General features: G+C 44.3%; 1 protein-coding gene across 1 annotated transcript; it reads right to left on the bottom strand.

Moving 5' to 3' along the window:
- Window positions 1–1,643: 1,643 nt before the first annotated feature.
- Window positions 1,644–23,415, bottom strand: NANS (N-acetylneuraminate synthase). The gene is made up of 6 exons (XM_081151091.1): window positions 23,161–23,415; window positions 16,901–17,116; window positions 7,438–7,537; window positions 6,479–6,633; window positions 3,627–3,893; window positions 1,644–1,874 (listed from the first exon to the last, which is right to left on the bottom strand). The coding sequence occupies exons 1-6, from the start codon at window positions 23,290–23,292 to the stop codon at window positions 1,665–1,667; spliced, it is 1,080 nt and encodes a 359-aa protein (XP_081007217.1). The 5' UTR covers window positions 23,293–23,415; the 3' UTR covers window positions 1,644–1,664.
- Window positions 23,416–25,921: the final 2,506 nt, after the last annotated feature.

The raw sequence follows: 25,921 nt of genomic DNA on the forward strand, positions 1-25,921 counted from the left end.
CGATTTTACTGGTTCTCTTTTACACACAAGTACATCCCAGGATTCCTATCCCACCCCACCCCCACATACAGCGTGAGAGCCTTTCCGGAAACAGTTTTGGGATCTGCAGGAGGGGGAGGTTCTATACTCACAAGTAAACTTCAAAAGGCTAGTTTATGCATTTGAAAAGACTCTCAAATGTACACTCAGAAACAAGAGGAGTTACAGTAAACAAGGTCAAAGGTGAACAAAGAGTAAGAATCTGAAAATACATTTGAAAAGAATCATTCATCTCTCTGGGTTCAAAATAATAAAGGGGAGTATGATAGAAAATCTCAGTGAAAGGTTCATGCTTCTGTTCAAGGAAGTAAGACAATCCTTTTTATTAGATGGGTTTATAATTTTATTACGGATCATAGAAGGGCTGATTTCTGCTTTACCACCATATTCAAAGTTGCCACAACCTGCTAATACCCCATGCCCCACATTCCTCATCTCCTTCACGCGGTTCTGTTTTACCCCCATTGCACATGACCTTTTAACATAACTGTGATTTACTTACTATGCTCATGGTTTATTGCGTATCTGTCTCCACCTGAATGAAAGTTCCATGAGGAAGGGATTTGGTGTTATCCTCAGGACCTAAAACAGAGCCTGGCACATAGTAAGCACTCCATAGCTATTGTTTGTTTTTGAGAGAGTGGAAGGGAGAGAGAAAAAAACATCGATGTGAAAGAGACACATCGATTGGTTGCCTCCCAAACGTGCTCCAGTCGGGGCCAGGGATAGAGTCTGCAACCAAGTTACATGACCTTGGTCGGAACTGTATCTGGGACCCTTAAGTCCGTGGGCCGAAGCTCTAACCACTGAGCCACACCAGCCAGGGCCATAGCTAATGAAAGGAATGAATGCCACTTCCCTCTCTTTTCTGAGATATCAGAGCCTTGGGTATTTCTCTGCCTTTGACCAATACCTTCTCTAATACAAGTGATTACTATACAGCTAACTGAACACAGCCTCAGAGTGCGCAGAGGATAAGGCAATGGGGAGATATGCCCTGGCCAGTTCTGCTCAGTGTTGGAGCACTGGCCTGAGCACTGCTGGGTTGCAGGTTCTTCAATCCCAGCCCGGGTCGGGCGTACAGGAGGTAACCAATTGATGCGTCTCTCACATCGATGTTTCTCTCTCTCTCGCCCCTCCCTCTTTTCTACACTCTAAAAAAATGGAAAAAATATCCTTCCTTGGGTGAGGATTAACAAAATAATACTAATACTAATAAAATAAGTGGTTTAAAAACGAGAGAGAGACAGCTGGAGGTCTGGAAAGAAGGGGAATCTGGGGTTATTTGGGTTGGCTTTGTGGGCAATAAGAATGAAGGCTTAAAGGAGGGGACCCATACAGCCAGCACTTGCCCCTCCTGCACCCACACAACTGAAGGTGATGATTTGCTTTTGAGCCCAGCTCCCCTTCTGGACCAGCCAGCCTGAAGCAGAGATGGTTGTATTTGCTCTTTGTATCCCTCCAATGGGCTTGACACAGGGCCTGGCTCAAAAATGTCCGCTGTCAGGGAGGGGAAGTGGATGAGAGCCAGGTCTGGAGACCACTCCTGTCCCACCTCACCCAACATACCCAACAGTACAATTCAGAAGCAAGGCAATTCAGAATTCAGAGAATGGCACTTTATTTTAAGACTTGATTTTTTTGCCATGATTTTCTACAAATTCTTCCATGATCGTATCGTCTTCTTCAATAGTGACCAGGACCTTCTTGCCCACCAGACTAAAGATGTCTTCAGGAGGGTATCCTTTGGGCTCACCCACCTTCACAGTGAGCATGTCCAGTGTTAGAATGGTGCCTTCTGGAATTTTCACTTTGGCCACCACAGACTTGCCCAGCTGTGGATAAAATTAAGATTCAGTGCTAGTGTCACAAAAGTAACTAGTGCAAGTTATACTCAAGGTACCTGTTCAGTCTTCACAAGGTACCTTGGGAACAGGGACTCTGTTGTCCCACTCAGTACCTAGGGCAGTCTCTCACACATGCCAGGGACTCAGCCAGTGTGGTGTGAACTCAGATTCAGAGGAGAGGCCTTCACAATAAAATGCAAAGGAAAAGGCTTGGGTTATGTCAGTCAGCTGGTCCAAACCCAGCCGTGGCTCAGTTTCTCTGTAAAATGGGAAATAATAGTGCCTCTATCTTTTGTTAGACAACGATAAGGATCTATGATAATATATATAATCTACCTGGGACATAGAATGCTCTTGATAAATGAAAATTATGTAATTTACTTCTGTCATCATTTAGTTCAATATCTCATTTTAAACATGGGTAAACTGAGGCCCACAGAGGGTAGGCAACTCGGTTAAGGTTGCAAGGAGCTGGGATGAGAACCTAGGATTCCTCATTCCTGGTCCACTGTTCTCAAGGGACATATATCCCTTATGGCCACACTGCTGAGTAAAACAGGCATATAGAGGTCTCACAAGATGATGTGTGACTGCTCCTCAGGGGACAGGAAAGGAGGCCTAGGACAGGGCAGACAGGACAGGCAGGCGAGCAGAATGAAGGGTACTTGAGGCCCATGACCAGCATTTCTATGTCTTGTCCACTGTGCTGCTAAACAAACTATTACTCTATCCTCTATGTAAGGGCCAAGGAATCAATTCTGGAATTTAGTACCAGGACAAATATCTATCAATGAACAATATCAGATTATGCATGTATGTCACTGTTTGCTCAGGGAACCAGACTTAGAACCAAATTAAGCACTCAGTTCTCATTCTGGCTTCTGGTACAATTCTCTCCTTTTCCTCTATCAGGCAGTTTGTTTCTTTTTACCATTATTGTAATTTCCCAGTGTCTATATATCTTTAATTTGAGGGAAGTGAGTAGGGCCCCACTAAAATAAAAGATGACAACACTCCCCATGCACGCCTGGTGGTCGATATTTGCCTTCACCCAGATGGCCGGCAGCAGATTAGGAGTGTTTGCACTCCTGGCAGCCCTGAGATATCTGGCTCTATGACTCAGAGGCCAAGAGAGGCCTAGGCCATGGCTTCCAAGAAGCCCAGATTGTCAGTGTACCAGGCAGTGCTCCTTGGCCTCACCATCCTCTCTGCCTGAAGGCCAATGATACACAGCTCCTGGGGGAATATTTGCATCATCCCTCCTTACCGCCCATGACAACCTGCCACCCCCATCCACCCAGTGCCTCCCCCGAGTAGGGATGTCTCAACATATCACAGGCCCTCTCCCACTGCCTCATGGAACCCCTCTACCTGAATGTTTCTCAAGGCTTACTTACTCCAAGGGACCCCAGACTGGACCTGCCTTAGTGCCTCATGAGGCCCTGGCCACCACCACTACCCCTTACATCTCCTGAAGTCTAGAGCTCTGGGGCCAAAGACTTCAGAGACTTAGTGAGAAATTATAACATGTCCTAGGCAGCAGGAACTGCTGAAGTTCACTTAAGTAGTATGTTTCTCCTGCTGCTAACATGAGCCCAGCGAGACTCAGAGGGTTGGAGTGGCATTCCTTTATCATCCCATTGACTTGGGCTCAGGCTGGGTAGGTCCTGACTCTTCCTGGCAGGTAAGCCCCCCTTGGCCCTCTCGAACAGTAGAGCCCAGCAGGGGGGAGGAACCCACCTTCTCGTTGCAGGCCATTTCACAGGGCAGCAGCTGCTTGGTCGGGGAGCCCATGGCCCTCTCCACGAGGCGCACAGACCGCACCAGCTCGGCCAGCTCTCCAGGCTCCAGCGAGGCCGAATGGTCACTGCCCTTCCAGGTCTTGTCCAAAGTTATATGACGCTCCAAAACCTTGGCCCCCAGAGCCACAGCGGCCACAGATATGGCTATGCCTGTTTCATGCCCAGAATACCCTATGGGGATGTCAGGAAAGAGCTTCTGATATTCCTGTAAAATAGAAAAAGGAAAAAAGGTTAAATATTGTGGTACCTCATGCATATATTCCAGAGTCAGGCAGACCTGGGTTAGAGTCCTAGTTTAGCAGCTCACTATTTGTGCAATTATGGATAAGACGCCCAGAGAGCCTACCCTCACTGGGGGTAATAATAGCTGTTGAGGGTGCCATAAATGCATGAAAAGCACTCAGCACACTGTAGATGCTCAAAAAATAATGGTATTGTTATCAAGAATGCATTTTAAGAATGTTTCACACCTCAAAAACCACCAGGAATAACAGAGCTATAAGTGGATGCCTAAACTCATTTAAAAAGCACCTGTCACACTGAATTAGCCTGAGCTGCTAAATGTCACAAATACCATCAATAATATATATCGCCCAATCTTAAAACAATCCTTTGGTGGAAATCCTAAATAATTAATCTGTGATCTAGAATTCACTGAATGCAACAAAAGGCATTCTAAGTCGAGTGAGTCCTGTCAGTGAGGGTGACCAGGAAGCTTAAGTACAGTAGAAAGACCCAGATGGGTTTAATAAAGACAGGACAGTTGAGTGGCAAAGGCTTGAAAGCCAGGCTTTAAGGGTGTGTGATGGACAAGGGGTGCAGGTTGCTGGGTCAGGGAATTCAAACTGCTGTAATATGGTGGGCTGGGCCTGAGACAGGAAGGCTGGCAACTTATCATTTGGGGCCCTGGTATCAAGAGAACAGACAGAATGACTGCACCTTGGTTTTGGAAGGGAAAGGGGGGCCATGCTACACAGAGAAAGAAAATCAAGGACATTATTTGGAGTCACATACACTAAATTGTTGATTATGGTAATTTCTTTTACACAGGATTAAGAGAATATTCACGTTCTATGTTCTATAACTCAAAACTGTTTTGAATTTTTAAAAAGCATGTTTAAATTTAAAAAATAACAGCATTCAGAGATGGTTAGAAATAAAGACTATCAACTGGGAGGGACAGAAAGTTTAGGTAAAAAGACCGTGTCAGTTTTCAAAAAAGGTTAATTTTTTTTAAGCAAGGTATGAAGACTATAGCAACATGTACAAAAGTTTACACTCTCATGAAAAAAAAAAGTCAAATACTATATTCAAAGGAAAATGCAAAAGAAAAATTGGTCAATTGCAATATCACTATTACATGTATGTACATATATTTAGAATTGCACTAATATTACTCTAATATTTTGTATAATAAATACGCATACACACATTTCTAATTAAGTTTCAGGGCTTATAGAGTTGGCCCAAGACAGTAAGGGACAAAGGATTCTAGTCCCAGCTTTGCCACCACGCTGCTATGAGATCTCAGGCAAGTAAGTCCTTTCCCTTTGGGACTAGACCTCGCCATCTGTAAACTGACTGAGTTGGAGTGGACAAAATCCTGGGAGAGAAAAAGCTACCTCAAGGTTGTCACTGTAAACAGTTTGAGCCTCAGGGATGTTCAGAATTACAGGTAGAAAATTAACAGCTGGCAAATAACACAGAGTAGGAAAAGCCAGAAGTTTCAAGAAGGGCACCTATAGCCCGGCCGGGCATGGCTCAGCGGTTGAGCATCGACCTGGGATCCAGGCGATTGGGGTTCAATTCCTGGTCAGGGCACATGCCCGGGTTGCGGGCTCGGTCAGTGAGTCTCTCATCATTGATGTTTCTCTCTCTCTCTCCCCCCCTCTCCTTTCCTCTTAAAAAAAAAAAAAGGGGGGGGGCACCTATAACTCAATCTGAAGAAAAACAAAAAGATATTTGTATACCAATGTTCCTAACAGCATTATTCATAATATCCAAATGGTGGAAACATCCAAAATGTACATCAATGGGTGGACAAACACAATGTGGTACACACATACAATGGAGCATTATTCAGCCTTAAAAAGGAATGAAACACTGACACATACTGCAACATGGATGGACCTTGAAGACATCATGCTAAGTGAACCAAGATGACACAAAAGGACAAATACTACTATTCCACTTATATGAAGTACCTTTAGAAGTCCAATTCACAGACAGAAAGAAGAATGGTGGCTGCCAGGTGCTAGGGGAGGGGAAATGGGCAGTTAGTGTTTAATGGGTTTAGTTTCAGTTTGAGAAGATGAAGTTCTGGAGATGGATGGAGGAGATGGTACCACAACAGTGTGAATGTACTAAATACCACGGAACCGTATACCCACAAATGGTTAAAATGATAAGCCTTTTATTTCACCACGCACACACACAAGACAACGCACTAATGAGCCAGCAATTCACAGAAGAGGGACCTCTAATGGCTAAGAAACATGGGTAAAGAAAATGTATATAGACAATTATGAGGACTTAAAATTTTGCAATGGGTGAAATTAAGATTGGTTTTAAGAAAGTTTAATTTATAATCACCCTCTTTAGAATGCATCTGCTTCCTTAGCTACACGTTGGTTTCTAATTCGATTCTATAACAGCAAGATTTGTCAAAGGAGACTCAAATTACGAAGCATGTCAACATTGGTTAGAATTTCAGTGGTCAAAAACGTGTCATCTTCCCCACAGTAAATGGCCCAAGAAAAGCCATTCTGCAGTGGCCCTCCCTCCGCTCACCGAGATGACGCGCAGGTTGACGTCCTCAGGCAGGAGCGGGTACGCGCTGGTGCACTGCAGGAAGCAGAAATTGGGGTTGAGGGGCTTCACGATCTGATAGACTTGCTTCATGGTGTCCATCGACTGCATCCCGCTGGAGATCACCATTGGGCGGCCTGAGTGACCCAATACCAACACCATCGTCACTTTCTTTCTAGGGGTTCAGATTCTCCCTCAAGCACACCCCAACTGTTGGTCTCCTCAGGCAACCGAACTTCACAAACATCTCTCAAATACTCTGCCAGCCACTGTGGAGGAACAGAGGTGAGCTTGGTGGGTTCCTGTCCTCGACCATGGGCAATGCACACTCCCGTCATCCCCCCACGTTATAGTTTAGAAAAGTGAACTGGATTAAGGAGTCAGAGCAATTTCACACTCCTCAGAGAAAGATGAGCATCTCCCTGGACGAAGAGGCTGCAGTGTGTGGGCGGGTAACCCCAGACCCCAGATTCAAGAGCATGAATGAGTGTGAGGCGCAGCCTGCCACTCCCTGGCTATGTGGTCTCAGATGCCTTGGCTATGACATAGAATAAGGCATCATAATCACAAGACCTGCTTCAGTCCCAGGTTGTGAGAATCAAATGAGATCACTCATATTGTAAACTCCTCCTCACAAACTATAACGTGCATATATTAGATATTATAAAATACCTACAGAATATTTCTCAGAGCTTCCTCTAAGACAGTGCTGTATCCTCAATTTTGAATAACTTCTTATAAATTAAAAATAATTTTTAATTAAATCCTTATAACAACTGTGTCACCCTTAACTTCTTCCCTTTCAAGTCAGCACATGAAAAAGTGGATGTGCAGACTGAAAAGAGTTTTCTGAAGTCTAACTTACTCCTTTAGCTGCCACTAGAGGAGTTACAACGCGGTTTGGACTCCCTCAGATTGTACAACAAAGATTAAACACTCACCTTTTTTGGCTGTTTTTTCCAGATAAGGAAAATTGTTAGTGTCCCCAGATCCAACTTTGAAAAATGGAACATTCAGCTCATGCAGAAACTCAACTGCCATCTACAAAAATCAAAGAAGGAGCTCTTTTCACCATTGTTCAAAAACACTGCTCTCAAGACAGGCAAGGAGCCACATAGGAACAGAAAACCCCTCCTTTTACCAGCAAGAGGGACTCTCTCAACAACTTGAAAGCAGGCGAAGATTTGTTATCAGTCATTTCATTCAACTTCAAACATTCTTTCATTCATAGCCACCCATCCATTTGTCCAACAAACATTGCACGCCGGCCTGGCTGGCTACAGAATCCGGAAAAGAAGCAGACCCCTGGCCAGCTTTTCTTCCCCAGGGGCACAGGGCCCAGTGAACAAATTCAAAGGGTCATGACCTAATCTTGACCCAGAAAACCAGGCAATGAGAAAATGAATGTCTCTCAAAGGCCTTACCCTTTAGCGCAGGACCAAAAAGCTGGGAAAAGAGGCCATTTCAATCCTTGCCAAAGTGGAAAAAATGGAGCATTTGATGGCCCAGCCCTAGTGATATGCAGCTGGCAGGGCCTATCACCCCAAGCCCTTTCAGACCTCAAACCATGCCGCTCAGGATAAACCTGTCGCTTTTTTTTTTTTGACACATCACTGCTTGAAAACATCCCCTGTTCTAGGGCCTTTCACCATCCTTATCTGGGATTCATCAGTAAGACTCAGGAGATTGGCAAGTGTAGCAAATGTTTGATGAAGGAGTCAGAAGACCAATAAGTTTTAAGAGTAAAATCTCAGTTTGCTATCAAATTACAAGAACCTCCAAACTACCTTCTTTAAAAAAAATCCTCACTCAAGGATATGTTTATTGATTTTAGAGAGAGGAAGGGAGAGAGAAAAACACTGATCCGTTGCTTCCCCTATGCTCCCTGACTAGGGATCGAACCCGCAACCTAGGTATGTGCCCTGACTGGGAATCGAACCCACAACCTTTTGGTGTATGGGATGATGCTCTAACTAACTGAGCGACCCACCCATGGCCAAAATTACCTTTTATTACTATTTATTTTATTTATTTATTACTATTTAAAAAAAATTGAAGTTGGAGCCCGGCTGGTGTTGGTCAGTGGTTGAACGCTGACCCAGGTCACAAGTTAAATTCCTGGTCAGGGCACAGGCCTGGGTTGTGGGCTCAATCACCAGTAGAGGGTGTGCAGGAGGCAGCAGATCAACATTTCTCTCTCATTGATGTTTCTATCCCTCTCCCTTTCTCTCCCTAAAAATCAATTAAAAATATTTTTTAAAAATTAAAGTTGGAAATCAGAAGTGGGGAGAATCAATGTAGGGGAATGTTTCGAAATATCTAAGTTCTGTCTGTCCTCAAATACTGCCTGAGTTTCAAAGCAAGTTTGGAAGACTTGATGAGCTAGGTCAGCGCTTCTCATGCTCTAACTTGGGTACGTGAATCTCCCAGGGATATTAAAATGAAATGCAAACTGTCAGTCTAGGGTGAGGTCTGAGAGTCTGCATTTCTTTTTTTCTTCCTTTTTTAATGTTTTTATTGACTTCAGAAAGAGGAAGGGAGAAGGAGAGAGATAGAGAAGCATCAATGATGAGAGAGAGCGATTGATCAGCTGCCTCCTGCACCCCACCCCCCCCACTAGGGATAGAGCCTAAAACCCAGGCATGTGACCCGACCACAAACTGAACCACAATCTCCTGGTTCATGGGTGGATGCTCAACCACTGAGACACACCAGCCAGGCTGCATTTCTACTAAATTCCTGGGTAATGCCAAGGCTGGTGCTCTGTGAACCATACTCTGAGTAGCAAGGAGCTAGGTCACCACACCTGAAAATCCAAAGGGCACAGGAGTGGTGAGGAACAGTATGGAAAGGTCATTCTCCCAGCAAGCTCTTCAATCAATCCACTGACGCCTGAGCTTCCGTCCATCTTCCCAGTGGGTGATGCGCTACTCCAATCGCAGTAGCTGCGTTCAGAAAATAACCTTCCTCACAGGTAAGTCCTCTAATAATGTACCGGTTAGAGCTGCTGGAGGGCCATACAAATGGCTAACCAGCCAGTGACCAGTTCAGAGAGTCTGCAACCCCCTGCGTCCAAGAGGCACTGTCCAGCGTGGCCCAAGTACCATTTACCTCCAAGTGCGCTAAGCCACCTTTGCTGCAGTTCTTGCTGCCTCCTCCCTTCTACTCTATTTCTTCCGCATCTCTCTCCTTCCCGTATTTTTCTAGCTCACTCTGTCCTGTTTATGTCTCACACTGTTAACTAGCCCTCAAATGGAACTGAAAAACATTATTTTTTAATTTTTATTCTTTTTAAACATGTCTTTATTGATTGGAGGGAGAGAGATAGAGACATCGATGAGAGAAACATCATCTATCGGCTGCCTCCTGCACGCCCCCCTACTGAGGATCGAGCCCGCAACCCGGGCATGTGCCCTGACTGGGAATCGAACCTCCATCTCCTGGATCCTAGGTCGATGCTCAACTGCTGAGCCACGCCCACCAGGCTGAAAAACATTCTTTAATATGTTTATTGAACAAAGTCAAATTTTTCCATGCCTCTCACTCTATCTGGCAGATGAAGAGAGAGTGTTTTCTACTTTCAGAGGGAAAGCCCTATGCTGTTTTCTTCTATCTAATGTTCAACTTGTGAGAAAGTGGCTTATGATGAAAAAATCCCCAAGAGTATAAAAAGATGGATGAGGTCACTCAGGAAAGGTGCAGAGCAAGCAGGGGAAAGGAGGGGCGAAATGCAGAAAAAAAACACTTCATAAAAGCTCATCTGTGGAGGCTGTAAAATTTACAAGTTTATAGTGAGAGAAAAATGGGCCAATTCTGTCAAAGGGATAGGCAGGCCTCGTTTTGCAGGCCTCCTGGGGAATCATCCCCACTAGTGGCCGTTCAGAAAACTGCGATTTCAGATTGATCTTTGCAAAGGGTGCCAACTTCAGCTACTGAGAAGCCTTCCATCCCTGTTCACCAGCCTCCTCAGGCTGTATCGGTGCCAGTGGCCCCCTGCTCTCTGTGGACTCCTTGGCATCCCCCAGCCCTACCCATCCGGCTGCCTGTCCCCTTTCCATCTAGGGGTGCAATGCAACAGGCAGCCTCACAACTTCTCCCTCCCTCCCACCCACAGTAAATGCCTTTTGGAGTTGGCCTGGAAAAAACTCAGCCAGTGTGATGCACCCTGGGCATCCAACTGGGTTAAATGCACAGAAAAGAGTCCCACTGGCAACCGAGTTTGGGTGAAATGCTGTACTGGCAGAGCTCCCTCTTAAAGGGTCCCTTCATTTGAGGGGAGGGGATTTGCTGATTCTAATTAATTAATTAAAGAGGACTGACAATGTGTGCCCAGAACCCACTTTCCATATCACATCCTGTGAGAAACTTTGGGGCCCATTGATCTAACAGGTAACAGAAGAGAGCAGCTGGAATTTTTCTAAAGCCCCTACCACTCCCCTTAACTTGGGGATCCTGTAGTAAAGAAGCCCACGGTGATGAGTTGGAGAGCTGCCCAGGGTGAGGAATGATGAGGGGGGAAGCACGGAACTCAAAAAAGGCTGGGCTCGCTCTCAGCCAAGTGGCCTGAGTGCACCAGGACTTGGGCAGGAGGCACCCTGCTTGGCTGAGGAAAGGAAGGGAGGAAGAAAGAGAGCACCGAAGAGGCACACTGGGAGGGCAGGGCAGCTCGGGAGGATGGGTCATTTGTGTGTGAGGGGCCACCTCTATGGTCATGGCCGCCACTGGCTTTTTTTTTTTTTTTTTTAATCTTTATTGATTTCAGAGAGAGAAAGGAAGAGGGAGAGAGAGAGATAGAAACATCAATGATGAGAGAGTCATTGATCGGCTGCCTCCTGCACGTCCCCCACTGGAGATCGAGCCCGCAACCAGGGCATGTGCCCTGACCAGGAATCGAACCACGATCTCCTGGATCCTAAGTCAATGCTCAACCACTGAGCCATGCCTGCAGGGCTGCCACTGGCTTTTTGACTAGAACTCTCCACTTAGACCACAGGCACCGCTCCTTTCAGCAGAGATGCACATGCCTCTGTGCAGTTTTGACCAGGTGCCCCGACAGTTTACCTGGCTTAATGAAATTCTGCCACACCCTAACCTTTCTTCAGCACATAAGAACGCCCTAGGGCAGCACACAGAGGGGAGAAAACAGACACTCAGTGACTGTCTACGGTCCATAAGGAAGTTAGGGTGTATAAATACCTAGAGCCACATGCTAGGTAAACACGAAACAAGGGACCAGCCCACTTCCAACGGCCAGGTAGACAGGACATGCTGGTTCCGAAATGGGGCCTGGCCGGCAAAGCAAATTAACTCTTGTAAAGGCTCTTATGAATGCACTTTCCCTCATTGCCTGTGCCCAGGTTGGTCAGGAGACCAGTTGGGAACAAATGGCATTCCAAGGACAAAGGAGCCTCCCTGCAAAGATGGTGTGAAGCAGAAAAACTCCAAAGGGTTGTAAGTAACAGAACAACTATCATTCAGTGGACTCAGGCCTTGCACTGGCCTTCCACCCACAGGCTTATCTCATGGAATCCTCACCCCGGCCCTGTGGAGTGGGCATTTTTATTATCCCACATTTATAGATGGGGCATCTTCAGCTCCAAGCGGTTACATGATGAGCCCAGGCCCACACAGGTAGTGTCAGTGCCAGGACCTGAGCTCAGTGTGGCTGCAGAACAGAGTTCTACACATTAAACAGAAGCTTCCTGGGAAACAAAAAGGCTGCAGGCTGAGAGGCAGCCCCCAACTCCCAACACCCAGGCTCCTCTGCATCTCCCAATTGCTCCTGCATCTCACCTTGAAGCCACCTGGAAGCAAGCAAACGTGACTTTTCCTAAGCAGCCTCAGATGCAAGGAGGTGCCCTCTCTCCTTCTGTCCAATCCAGATGCTCAGGTGTCTGGAAACATGCATTGAGCAGGGAAGTCCTCATTCCAGGTGTGTCACCTTAGTGAGGACTTTTCTGGTCCTACAGTGACTCAGGACATCAGAGCTGGGAGAGCCCTCGGACAGCAGCTTGTTCACACAAAGAGAGCAAGGAGGCTCAGAGCAGAGAATGGACTGGCCAAGCTCACACTGAGATGATCTCAGAGTAGATCAGGGCAAGAACCCAGATGTCCCAACCCTCAGCCCAGCTTGCTTTCCTCAACTGTAGCTAACATCTGCTTACGAGATGGGTTCAGGTACTAGCCCACTTTACAGTTGAAGAAACCAAATGCAAAGAGGTTACATAACCTCCGCATGACACACCAGCAATGACAGGCAGAACCATATTCAAACTCAAAATCTGATCCGGGAGTCCACGCACGTAACCAGCAGTCCACACTGCCAAGGTGTACACCATGCAGCACGGGGCCCCAAATGCTTTGGGGTTTACACTCTTAAAAACTACTAAGGATACTAGAGAGCTTTTGTTTATGTAGGTGCTATCTATTCAAATGTACTGAATTAAAATTAAAACTACAGAATTTTGTGTTCTTTAAATTTTAAACTTTTTGAGAGAATAGCTTCCTATGCAGCTATAAGAAATAACAAAGATCGTATGTACACTTCCCCCAGTTCCCCCAGTGGTAACATCTCACTAAAATATAATGCAATCTCATAACCAGGAGAGTGACACTGAGGGTCAGTTCACTAATCTCCTTCAGATTTCACCATTTTTACATGTTCTCATCTGAGTGTGCATGTATTAGATTCTGTGTAATTTTACTGCATGCACAGACTCATACGACCACCACCAGTCACAACAGAGCTATGCCATCACTACAAGGTTCCTCTTGTTACCCCTTCATAGCCTCATCCACCTTCCTTCCTCCCCCTCCCTAACTCCTGTTCCCCACCTCCTAGTTCTGTTATTTCAAGAATATTATATAACAGAACGATACACCATGCAACCTTCTGAGACTGGCTTTTTTACTCAGCATAATATCTTTGAGATCCATCCAAGCTGTTGCATGTATCAGTAGTTTGTTTCTGTTTAATGCTGAGTAGCATTCTGTGGTGTGGATGTACTAGTTTGTTTTAACAATCCATCTACTAAAGAATGTTTGGGTTGTTCTAGTTTGGGGTTACTACAAATAAAGTTGTTATGGACACTCAGGTTTTTGTGTGAACACACTGTAGCATGTATCAGTTCTTCATTTGTTTTGGGATAAATTACCAGATGACAACTGGTGGGTCACATGATAAACATGTCTAGTTTTATAAGAAACTACGAGTACACTCTAAGGGGGTAAATTACATGGTATATGAATTACATCTTACTAAAGTTGTGTTTCAAAAAAGAAAAAACTGCCATATTATTTTCTAGAGCATTCTACATTCCCACCAGCAACATATAAGTGATCCATTTTCTCTGAACCCTTTCCACAGTTTGGAGTCATCGCCACTTTTTATTTTAGCCATATTAGTAGTTTTGTAGTGATATCACACTGTGCTTTATAACTGAGAAATTTTTAAATCACAAGCGAAAAAGAAAAAGTAGATAAATTAGACATCATCAAAATTAAAGATGTTTGTACTTCAAAGGACACCATCAAGAAAGTAAAAATACAACCCACAAAATGGGGGAAAATTTTGCAAATATTGTAGGAACTTGTATCTAGACTATATAAAGACAAATAACCCAATTTAAACATTGGCAAAGGATTTGAACAGACATTCCTTGAAGAAGACAAACCAGTGGCCAATAAGCACATGATGTTCAATACCATGAGCCATCAGGGAAATGCAAATCAAAACCACAAAGTCAGACGACAAATGTTGGTGAGGATGTGGAGAAATTAGAACTCTTATACCTGCTGGTGGAAATGTAAACTGGTACAGTCACTTTGGAAAACAGCCTGGCAGTTCCTCAAAATAGTTAAATATAGAGTTAACAAATATATACCCAAAAGAAATAAAAACATGTCCATACAAAACCTGTACATGAAAGTTTATAACAGCATTATTCATACAAGCCAAAAAGTGAGAACCATCCAAATGTCCATCGACTGATAACTGGATAAACAAAATGTAGTATATCCAAAAAACTGAATATAATTTAGCAATAAAAAAGGAATGAAGTGCTGATACATGCTACAACATGGATGAACCTTAAAAACATGATGCTAAGTGAAAAAAGCCAGACACAAAAGACTACATGTTGCCTGATTCTATGTATACGCATTATCCAGAACAGGCAAAATTATTTATAAAGACGGAAAGTAGGTTAGTGGTTGCCTAGAGCTGGGAGAATTGGGGGGGTGGTGGTGGAAGAGGAATGATTGCTGACACACAGTTTTTCCTTTGGGGGTGATAAAAATGTTCTAAAACTGATTGTGGTGATGGTCACAACCCTGTGAATATACCAGGAACTTTAATTGTGTATTTTAATTGGGTGAATTCTATGGTATGTCAATAAAGCTGTTATTTAAAAAAACACACATATAGCGCACAGCTGCTGCCAAAGAAATGATCTCATCACACATTACATAGCCTCTAGAAAACATTACTATACACTGAGAGAAAATGACAGTGAAAAAGGCAAATAACATTTGAGTACCATGAAAATAGTTTTGACCTCATGGACCTCCTTAAGGGTCGCCCCAGGGGTTCCTGGACCATACTTTGAGAACTGCCATACTCTTTGGTTTGTTATTTTTTGTTATTTTGGTTTGTTACTGTTGTTTTTAGCTGTCACTCCCTGCAGTGCAATTCCCAAATGACATGTCTTCCATTTCTCCTTGCTCTGGACTCAATGCTAAGGTATGGTCAGGCTTTAGGAAAACTGTCCTGGGGAAAGGTGGGGAAGAAAAAGGGGGAAGCCCAAAGGCTCTGCTGAGCTCTGGGAAGCCGAACACACACCTGGCCTGACACCTAGGTGGCAGCTGAGCGACCACAGAAAGCACACTGCACCACACTTCAGATCTGCCTTCAAGACTTCTTTCCTAGTTGTGCAATATTATACAAACTTCTCAGCCCCTCCGAACCTCCATTTCTTCATCTGTAAAATGGGGCACAATAGGGGTAAAATACCTTACTGTATGTGAAAATGCTTTGTAAACTATGACGTATAGTTCAAAAGTAGGAAATATGATTGTTAAATGCACCAACAGACCTGAAGAATGTCATGCTTATGAATGCTGTTAATTAAGGAATGAATTTGGGCTACAGAACTGAAGCCTAGACATGGCAAGTTTCCCAGAGGCCTAGGTTCTCTGCCCCCTTTTTTAAAAATACCAACGGCTAGGCTAGACTTAAGTTTTTTGGGACTCAATTTACAGACGTATTTTGGGGTGGCAGAAAGGGTCAGAGGCCTAGAGAATGAACCAGAGTCACTTCAAATGTTCTGGTTGACTAAAAGAATCCTGACTGTTTCAAGAGCTATACAAGTGTTCTTAGGTTTCATCTAATAATCCATTTCTGCAACATTAACTTAAGGAAACAACTCATAACACAGAAAGAAGATATTCATCTCAGCATTATTTATAAACACAAAAAACTGAAAGTAATCTACATGTCCAAAAATAGAGAAATGGTTAGGTATGTTATAAATCCTCAAAAAATATTACACTGCTATTAAAAACTTTAAGCATAAGGTATGGGGAATTACATGTCAATTATATCTATAAAGCTGAAAATAAAAACAAGATATGGGTAAAGTTTTTGGTATAATGTTAACTGGGAAAAGCATGCACAGAACTAAATATTTATAGATATAACCATCAGGCAATAAAATTTGCATATAAAAAGACTTTGGGAATAAATATATAAAAAGAGCTGCCATACAGGGATTATGGGTCAGTTTTTCCCTCTTTTTCCTGTCTTCTAAACTTTTTGTGATATCACATTGTTTTTTATAATTAAAATTTGTTATATTCAGAAAAAGACACATGGAATCTTGAGGAGGCAGGTCACAGAGCAGATCAAACCTGAGACCTGGCACTAGCTAGACTCTTCCAGGATGTGAGCATGAGATCCTGTGTGCCACTCCCTTCTGGATGATGGCAATGCCAACGCCACCCAAATCAGCCAAAGCCATTCAGCAAGGGACGGACTCCTGTCAGAATTAAGGTTTCCTGACGCCTAATCCAGGTGGCTTTCCACTGGGGGAAACTGACCCAGCAGGGACCTCCCACAGGCTTCAGGGACACTGATGCCAGTGTGGCTGCCCCCTGCTCCCAGAGACAACTTGTTTTGAAAACTATGGTACGCTTCCCACAAACTCTCACTGGGCCTCACTTCCTTCTGGCCTCCTGTTTAGTTGGGCATTTATCTGGTTAATGCTATGGAGAGCTCTATGTCCAGAAAACACAAAAAAGTCTAAAGTGAGCAAGGGCTGGAGCTGGCTGTAAGCCAAAAGCCACCAGGCTGCCTGCTGTCCCCGGGGACTGCTAAAGTAGCAAATGACATAGTGGCAGAGGGCTCACCTCATCCATGCCAGAGGCAGTGAAGAAGATGCCAACCTCCTCGGCATATCTCTGCAGTTCCTTGTACTGGGCATGGCTGAATTCCAGGTGGCGCTTGTGCTCCCCGTATGTCTTCCCCCAGGAATGCTTCGAAGTATATGGCCTCTCCAAGGCTTTCCGATTAAACTTGTACTCCAGCTCACTCTTCTGAAACTTGGCACAGTCAGCCCCACACTCCTGCAACATACATCAGGGCTCTTTTCAATGACCTGTCATGGATTCTCAGAGAGAAATGTTGGGGCAATTGCTATGACATCATCTTTAAAAACAATGTCAACTGACAGAAGTGGTTAAGAACCCCCAGAGAGGAACAGGAGAAGCAAAAGTCTCAGAGGAAGAAAAGGTTGGGGATGGGGCTTCCCCCTACTTTTTTCCCCTTAAAATGAAAAAGGCAGGGGGCCCTTTTATGGTTTTGTTTTGTGTTATAATATTAAAAGTAATTCATCAAACAGTACAGGAAGATTTTAAGTTGTGCAACTCAGTAGAAGACAGTAAAATGAGCACTGGACCAGAGTTTGGGAGAGAAAAATTTAGAACCTCACCCTAACTCTTGGATAAGTTACATCCTGTTTCTGGACTCAGTTTCTCCATCTAAATCAAAAACTGCTTTGGGCTAGCTCCAGGGCATGTAACTGTTCTGAGGAGCCCCTTATGGGGGCCGGAAATAAGGGAACCACTCTGCTTTTAGGTGTTTTGCTCTTGTGCTGAAAAGCACGACATCTTGTTTGACCAAGAGGTTCTGGGGCAAAAAGCAAACAAAATGTAGAAATGCCCCAGCCTTATTGAACAAAAGCTATAATATGAAAGCTGGACTGTCTGGTATAATTCTATTGCCAGTCAGTATCTAACCTCTCAAAATTATTTTTAAAAACCACTCAACAGAAATATTAAGGAAAACCCTCTAAAGAGTTAGCTTACTGACATTTCTGTAGACACAGAGGTATTCATTGCTGTTGAAAACCTTGGCTCCAGAAATGTCTGTGCTAAGAGTGCTGCTCCCACTCCTGGAAAAATCACAAGACAGCACAGTCAGGACATGACACTGGAAAGAAGTTCAAAGAACATTAGAACTGAAAGTGACGTAGGGCAACACAGTTCCCCTTTGTCTAGATGAAGATCCCAAGGCCCAGAGTGACCGGACCGAAGTTGCTTAATGAGTCTCCGGCAGGCCTGGCCAGATCACTTTCCTCAAGGCTAGAGACCATGTGTGTCCCGGCTCAGAACCGGAACATGGATCCCTGCCACGCCCAGGCCTCCAGCGAGCTAATGAGGAGTCTTCACCAAGTGTCACTTAGGCTCCCTTTGCTTCTCACATCTATCTCAAGAAGTAGACTTTCACTCAAGAAGTTAAAAGGCTTGTCTCTATCTGCACAACCTTCCCTTTACAGGAAGATAATAAAAGTGACGTAGCAGAAACTATATTCCACATGACAGCAGTGATACCGGAACAGGTTCCTCTTATTTTATCAGCTTCTTTCCTAAAAATGAATGATTTCCTTATCAGTTTATGGAATGCTATGATAAGCTCTAGGTTCAGAAAACACAGTAACTGTCTGTTTTACTATAAGGCTGATGGTTTCTTCGTCCAAAGTTTTATTGCCTCTCTACTGGCAAAAAACAAGCAGCAGAACTCCAGGATGAGCCAAGATGTGACACTCCATTTGCATCAAAATTGGAAAGCTAAAAGTATATTCAATTAGCAAATCCTTAATTATAATAAATTTATACTATGCAATTATAATAAAATAAAAATAATTGAACAAACTCAATCTTTAATGTTGCAAGCACATTCATTATATGAGCAAGCTAGCCTTTGTACATTACACACTCTGGGTCACTAACTTGAAAATGTGATTCCATTTGGCAACTAAGACCAAAAAAAATCTTAAAATATAAGGATTTTAAAGAATTCCATTGCTTTAAATTCAAAATCACATACATATTGTAAAACAAGTGAAGCCGAAGCCTAGAGAGGAAAAGTCACCTGCCCAAGATTATTCAGCTAGTAAATGTGTTATCTTGATGCTAGTCCAGTACTTTCTACTATAATGCAGCCTCAACCTCTTCATTCTCCTCCCCCTGGAGAACTATCTTTCAAAAATAAAAGATAAAAGGAGAAAAAACAATGTTTCTGTGTGTTCAATATCTCCAGGTATTTTTACAACTTCAGCATTCAGAGGTTATACCTCAGAAAAACAGGTTGTCCCTTAAATTAAGGGCAGGAATTTCAGGCTTCCGGTCAAGATGGCAGCGTAGGTAAATGAGGAACTCGCATCCTCCTGCAACCACATCAAAATTACAACTAAACTACAGAACCACCATCATTCGAACTGCCTGAAATCTAGCTGAATGGAAGTCCTACAACTAAGGATTTCAAGAAGAAGACACATCAAGACTGGTAAGAGGGCTGGAGACTCAGGATGGGCTGGTCCCACAACCACGTGTGGTACATAAAAATCGGGAGGGATCTTGAGGAGCAAGGGGTCCCAGCCCCACACCAGGCGCTGCAGCCCAGGGTTCCAGTGCACGGAAAATAAGTCCCCATAACTTCTGGCTATAAAACCCAGCAGGGATTGTGGCTGCTGGAGTCCCAGGCAGTTCCTCTTAAAAGTCCAGTGCACAGACTTAGTAGGACTCACTCCCTCTAAGCTCCAGCACTGGAGTAGCAGCTTGAAAGGCACTAGGGACATATGGGGAGGAACTAAAATGTGTGACATCAGGGTAAGAGCTAAAGGGCAGCTTTCTCCCAGAAAGAAGTACAACAGAGGCCATTGTTCCTTTTCTGAGCCCTTCCCCCACAGAGCCAGCAGGCTGGCACCATATCTGAGTCTCCATCAACCTGGTTATCACTGTTTGCCCTTCCCTGGTCATTCCCTGAGATCCTGTCTCACCCAACTTGCAGGCCCACTCAAGCTGTTTCCAGTGGCTTTTCCATATGAATGGCATATTTTGGCTCATGCTTTGGATTTTCCTAAAATCTCTCAAACAAGCAGCATCTGGACTCTGCATGCCCAAAGAAGCACATACCAAGACACATCATAATTAAAATGCAAAAGGTTAAAGACAAAGAGAATCATAAAAGCAGTTAGTAACCTAACCTATAAGGGAACTCCCATAAGACTAAGACTATCAGTTGATTTCTCCAGAGAAACTCTGCAGGTCAGAAGGGAGTGGCAAGAAATATTCAAAGTAATGAAAAGCAAGGGCCTAAAACCAAGATTACTCTACCCAGCACACTTATCATTTAGAATCAAAGGACACATAAAGAGCTTTCCAAACAGGAAAAAGATAAAGGAGTTCATCATTACCAATCCACTATTACATGAAATGTTAAAGGGTCTTCTTTAAGAAGAAGAAAAAAGATAAAAAATATAAACAATAAAATGGTAATAAATACCTATGAACAATAAAATGATAATAGATACCCATCTATGAACAATTGAATCTATAAAACAAAATAAACAAACAAGCAGAACAGAAACAGACCCAGAGATAGAGAATATTTTGACAGTTGCCAGATGGGAGGGGCGTTGGTGGGATGGGTGAAAAGGGTGAAGGGATTAAGAAGTACAAATTGGTTGTTACAGAACAGTCATGGGGATATAAACTACAGCATAGGGAATACAGTCAATAATATTCTAATAGCTATGTATGGTGTCAGATGGGTACGAGATTTATTGGGATGATCATTTAGTAAATTATATAATCTCTAATCACTGGGGTGTACACCTGAAACTAATAAAATATTGTATGTCAACCGTAACTGAAAAATAAAAAATAATTTCAATCAAAAAAAAGAAAAAGAAAAGGAATTTCCCCTAGAAACAGTGTTACAGTATAAAAGCTGCAGCCTGGTAGCTAGGAGCAGAGCTCAGAAATTCATTATTCACTAGCTGTATGCGTGTGACTTATCTTTACTGAGCCTTTAAAATGAGACCAACAACATCCACACCACTATGTTGTAAGAATTAAATGAGATGGTACATTTAAAGCACTTAGCCCAGTTTCTAATACGTAAGCACTCAAAAATGTTAGCAACTGTTACTCTTTAAAAATATTTTTATAATTCAGTAGGCTTCCATAAAAGCAGAGTTAGTTATGAAGGAGTAGATAAAACCTAATCATGAACACTGACAGTTATTTGAAAGGGATATTTTCTGAGAAATGCATTGTTAGGTGATTTTGTCATTGTGTGAACAGCACTGAGTGCACTGACACAAATCTAGATGGTGCAGCCTACTACACACCTAGGCTATATCCTAGAGTCTATTGCTCCTAGGCTACAAACCTGTACAGTATATTATTGTACAAAACAACACGAGATTAAATCAAGTACAAAAGAAAATGATACAATTAAGACACGGTAAGGAGATCTATGAGGCTGCTGCCATAACATGGAATATTGTTATACAGCAAACTTTTGTTTTAATGTAAGTAGTAAATACACACACCAGAAACATAATCATTTATAATCATTACCAAGTTTTATGTACTGTACATAACTGTATGTACTATAGTTGACCCTTGAACAACATGGGTTTAAACTATGTGGGTCCACTTATATGTGATTTTTCAATAAATACACAAGTATTTATTGTATCCCTAGGTTTTGCATCCATGATTCAACCAATCCACACACGCAGCAGGGTGACTGTATGCACTGTTCTTCCATTTTATATAAGGGACTTGAACATTCAGGATTTTGGTATCAGCTGGGGATCCTGGAACCAATCCCCTGTGCATACAGAAGCTTTTGGGAAGTCGTTATATGCAGATTTTCGACTGTGCAGGAAAGTGAGGATGCATGCCCTTAACCCCCACATTGTTCAAGGGTCAACTACTTTTGTACAGCTGGCAGTGCAGTAGGTTTGTTTACACCAGCATGACCACAAATATGTAGGTAATGCACTGAGCTATGACATTAAGGCAGCTATGATGTCATTACGTGATAGGAACTTTTCAGCTCCATTATCTTAAAGGACCACCATTGTACATGCTGTCAGTTGTTATGCGGAGCGTGACTGTACTGTATCCTATGTGCCAAATACTGTGCTATGAGCTTTACGAGTTATCTCTTTTGATCCTTACAACTCTCAAGCCTGGTTTTCAAATGAGGCCCTGAGGCCCACAGAGATTAAGTATCTAGCCCACATTCACATAGCTGGTAAATGGTGGAGCAGGATTTGAACTCGAAGTCTTGGCATTTTAACTATTTCACATTCCAAACACAAGGAATGGCAGGCAAGAGAGACCACAGCAACTTCCAGAAACTTCCAAATATTCCTGGAAGTAATTCAATGTCACTGGAAGATGTCAGAGATAAAAAATAATAGGAAGGAAAGGGCCAGGTCATCAAGGTCTTTTTTTTTTTTTTTTTTTGTCATTGAGGTCTTGAAGACTACATTAAAGGTGAGGAAAGAGTGAAGATAAGTAAAAATAAAATGGAGTCATTTTAACCAAGCTGCTAAATTATTAACATTATGAAGGTTGAGGCATGAGGAAATTATCTTAACCTCCCTGGTAACTTAAAATTTTGAACTTCCCAGTCCTGTATCATCAATACCTATAGATACATCAGCTGGTTGTATGTCAATGCCCAAGCATACATCAGACACGACTATTCCCTAAAGGGCTTAGGACATGACCAGACTACCTGGCATCCATCATCCAGACCACCCGACATCCAACTGACAAGCATCTTGGACCAACTAAGAGTGCAGAATTGATTAGTCTCAAGGATGTGACTTCACTATAAGAACTCGTAACTTTTCTTTCTTCTTCAGAACACTTCTGGGTTTTTGCCTAATCGTGTTTCCAAACTCTAAGACCCTTAAATAAATCTTTGTCGTTTATTTCTAGCCTCCTGAGTCGTTTTGAATACGTTGGACAAAGTGTTCCAACTATCCAAGGACAGCGGGGAGCCACTGACGGTGTCAGCAGGGGTACGACCTGATCCAATCTGTGTTTTTTAGAAAGACCATCGGCCACCAGGAGGGGGCGAGGGAGTCGGGTTAGGGGGATAGGGTGCAGCAGGGATTGAGAGGATACGAAAGACTTAGAAATGGACCTGGCTCGCCGCGTTCCAGGCCCGAGGAGCGGCACGAGGCAGAGGAGGGTGGGCCCGGCGCCCTGCGACCCCGCCCCTCCCGGAGCCCCGCCCAGGCCGGCCCGCCCCAGGCCCACCCTTCCGGGCACCCCTCCCCTCTGCGCGCTCCCCTCACCTTGGCCACGCGGATCATGCGCTTGGCCACGTCCAGGTCGCCCTGGTGGTTCTGGCCGATCTCGGCAATGATGAAGCACGGGTGCTGCCCGCCCACCCAGCGCCCGGGGCACAGCTCCAGCTCCAGCGGCATCGCTGCGCCCCGCGCTCGCGCCGCTCCACCCGCTCGGTCCGGCTGCCGCGGCCTCCGAGCCCCACCGTCCGCCGCCCGGGCGGCCCACACGTAGACCCCGCCACGTCAGCCCGCGCCCGCGGCGCAGCCAATCCCGGGGTCCCGCCAGCCAATCGGAGCAGGGGGCGGGGCTACCCGCTAGGGGGGCGGTGCCGCGGGGACGAGGAAGCCGGGCGCCTTCGGGTGGGCTGGGCGTTTGGCTCCGGGCTGGGAAGCGCGGTTCTCGGTGGTCGCAGGGTCCCTACGCGTACGGTGACCCAACATTCTGGGAAGGAGGCTGGTGGCTGCCTTCGCGGGGCGTAGTCTAGGTCCAGCTCCCAAGGGCGTGGGGAGAGAGCCTGTCCCACGGGGTCATGGAAAGCGGATTCTGGATTTAGAATTACAGTGCTGGTTAGAGCCAGTCCCTGCTACTAACCAGTTCTTGATCATGAATGCGTTAGTCTTTGGTGAGATGTCTAAAAAACTCTGATCACAGTTCTTGGCCTGTAGTAAGCTTTCTGTAAGTGGTAGCTTTCATATTATGTGAGAGGCAACAGGTTCAAAAAGTCCCACTGACTTGTCCAAAGTCATTCAGAAAGCCAGAATGGAGCTGGGACCAGGCCCCTGCACTGCTTCCCAGCCTAGGGACCCAACTCTGTTGGGCTGCAGGCAAACTTGAGAAACGAGAGCCAGTTTAAAAAAACACACAAAATATTGATTCCCATTTTGACTTAACAGAACTGATGAGCAAAGGAACAAAAATAACAGAAAGGAGAGGAAGCAGCATCTCTGGGTGGAAGGTAAGAAGATTTTGGACACATTGGTATAAATATGCAGGTGAAACTGTCCACCAGGCAGGAGGAAAGGCAGGTCTAAAGCTCAGAGTAGAGGTCTGGGTAGGAGAGAGATCTGGGGGCCATCCTGAGTGAGGAAAAGACCAAGGATGGGCTAGATGCTGAAGGAGAGAATGTGCAGAGATGAGCAATGTGGAGGAATGAGCCCTGTGCAGCTACCCTGGAAAGAATGGAGAAAGGGACCAGAAACAGATGACACTGTGTCCTGAGGAGGAGAGACTCACAGGGTCAAAGGCCAGAACGGTCCAGGAGAATGGGGAGCAAGAACTTGGGAGGACTTGGGAGAAAGAGGCCACTGTTCACAGCAGATCTGGTGGCCAAGGGGAGGGGAGGAAACAAAAGGGGTGGAAATAAACCTTTTCTTGAGAAAGTTCATTTATTAAAAGCAGATGGAAAATGGATCCTGGGCTAGAGGGGGTCCCAGAGTTGAGAGGTTCTAAGTGCATGTTTGGAGGCCAGGAGGAAGTAACCAAAGGAAAGAAGATTGCAAGAGTTCATTCATCCATGATGTGTGGGTGTGCTAGACTATGGCATGTGCTTTATGTCTCTCAAGTCTAAATGGCCTTTCTCACTTGGCTGAGCCTGATCAACAGACCCTGGTTACAGAGAAAATGAAATCCAACAATAAAGTAACTCAGTCACTTTGGGCTAAAGAAACCATTATGGTTTTGTTTAATTTGTGAATAAGTGGAAATTAAGTTTAAAGGGAAAAAAGGAGAGATTGTTTTAAAATAGCTATTCCACAAAAGCAAGTTAGGCTGATGTGATTAAATAAGCTTTCAGTAAATTAAAGTAGTGCCACTTTATCTTACTATAATAAGGAGGAAAGGATGCAATTTTCATTCCACTCCTGTTCTTTTTAAAGATCCTGGTAACTTCTGTTGCTTTTTCTGCTTGGGTAAGGAATCAATGTTCAATCTGTTGAAATGGATGAGAGCACGTGGGAAGATCTTTAAAACAAATTAAAACCAATGAGGGATTTTTTCTGTTATTGGCCTAAGAAGCAAGGAAGAACTTAGCTTTGGAGAAACTAGTGTACCCAGAGTACTGGGTCATGGAAATCAAAGTAGAAGATGGGGGCCCAGTTCTCAGACCTGAGACCCTAGGGTCTGGGACCCCAGTGGCCAGACTGACTGTGTTAAGTCCCTCCTGAAGTTGGCTCCTGCAAAACTTCCTCCAACCTAGGAATCCTGCCTAATTTCCTGCCACTCTGTCCCCTAAAAGGATCATGTGCTCTCACCTCCAGGCTTTGGTGCAGACTGTTTCCTGAGCCTGCATGCTTCCCACTCCTCCACCCCCACCATACTGAGTCATGCTTGGCCACCTTCTGCAGGTCCTTCAGCCTAGAAGTCACTTCCTCTCAGAACTTTCTCTAATCTCACCAAAAACTTTCTCTGGCTGCCATAGGACATTCTTCTTCACCCAGTTATTACCCTTTATGGTAACTGTCTCTTCTCGTTTGTAGTTCCCTCTAGACTATGAGCTTCTTTGATTCAGGAACCATCTGGAGCACCTATTCAGCACTAAGTCCAGAGCAAAGACCTAGCAATATAGTGGTGAATAAGAGACCAGGCCTCTGCCCTTTATGTTGCTAAGAGCCTTATGTTGTAACTGTGTCCTACAGGGCCAGGAGCTCCTTGAGAGCAGGGTCTGAACTGTTTCCTACTGTATCTTCAGCACCAAGCACAGGATTTCTTAACACTTAGTAGGTACCAATAAACATTTTCTGAACGAGCAAGTACAGAAAAGATGACAAT

This window comes from Miniopterus schreibersii, assembly GCF_964146895.1.
Source record: "Miniopterus schreibersii genome assembly, chromosome: 11".
NCBI lineage: Eukaryota > Metazoa > Chordata > Mammalia > Chiroptera > Miniopteridae > Miniopterus > Miniopterus schreibersii.

What these genes read in the sequence shown, in the direction of transcription:
- NANS (XM_081151091.1), bottom strand. Translation starts at nt 23,292, where the DNA reads ATGCCGCTGGAGCTGGAGCTGTGCCCCGGGCGCTGGGTGGGCGGGCAG. An exon ending in CTGCCTCTGGCATGGATGAG is followed by an intron (nt 7,538 to 16,900) that starts GTGAGCCCTCTG and finishes TGATTTTTGTAG; the next exon opens with ATGGCAGTTGAGTTTCTGCA. An exon ending in TCAACCTGCGCGTCATCTCG is followed by an intron (nt 3,894 to 6,478) that starts GTGAGCGGAGGG and finishes TCTATTTTACAG; the next exon opens with GAATATCAGAAGCTCTTTCC.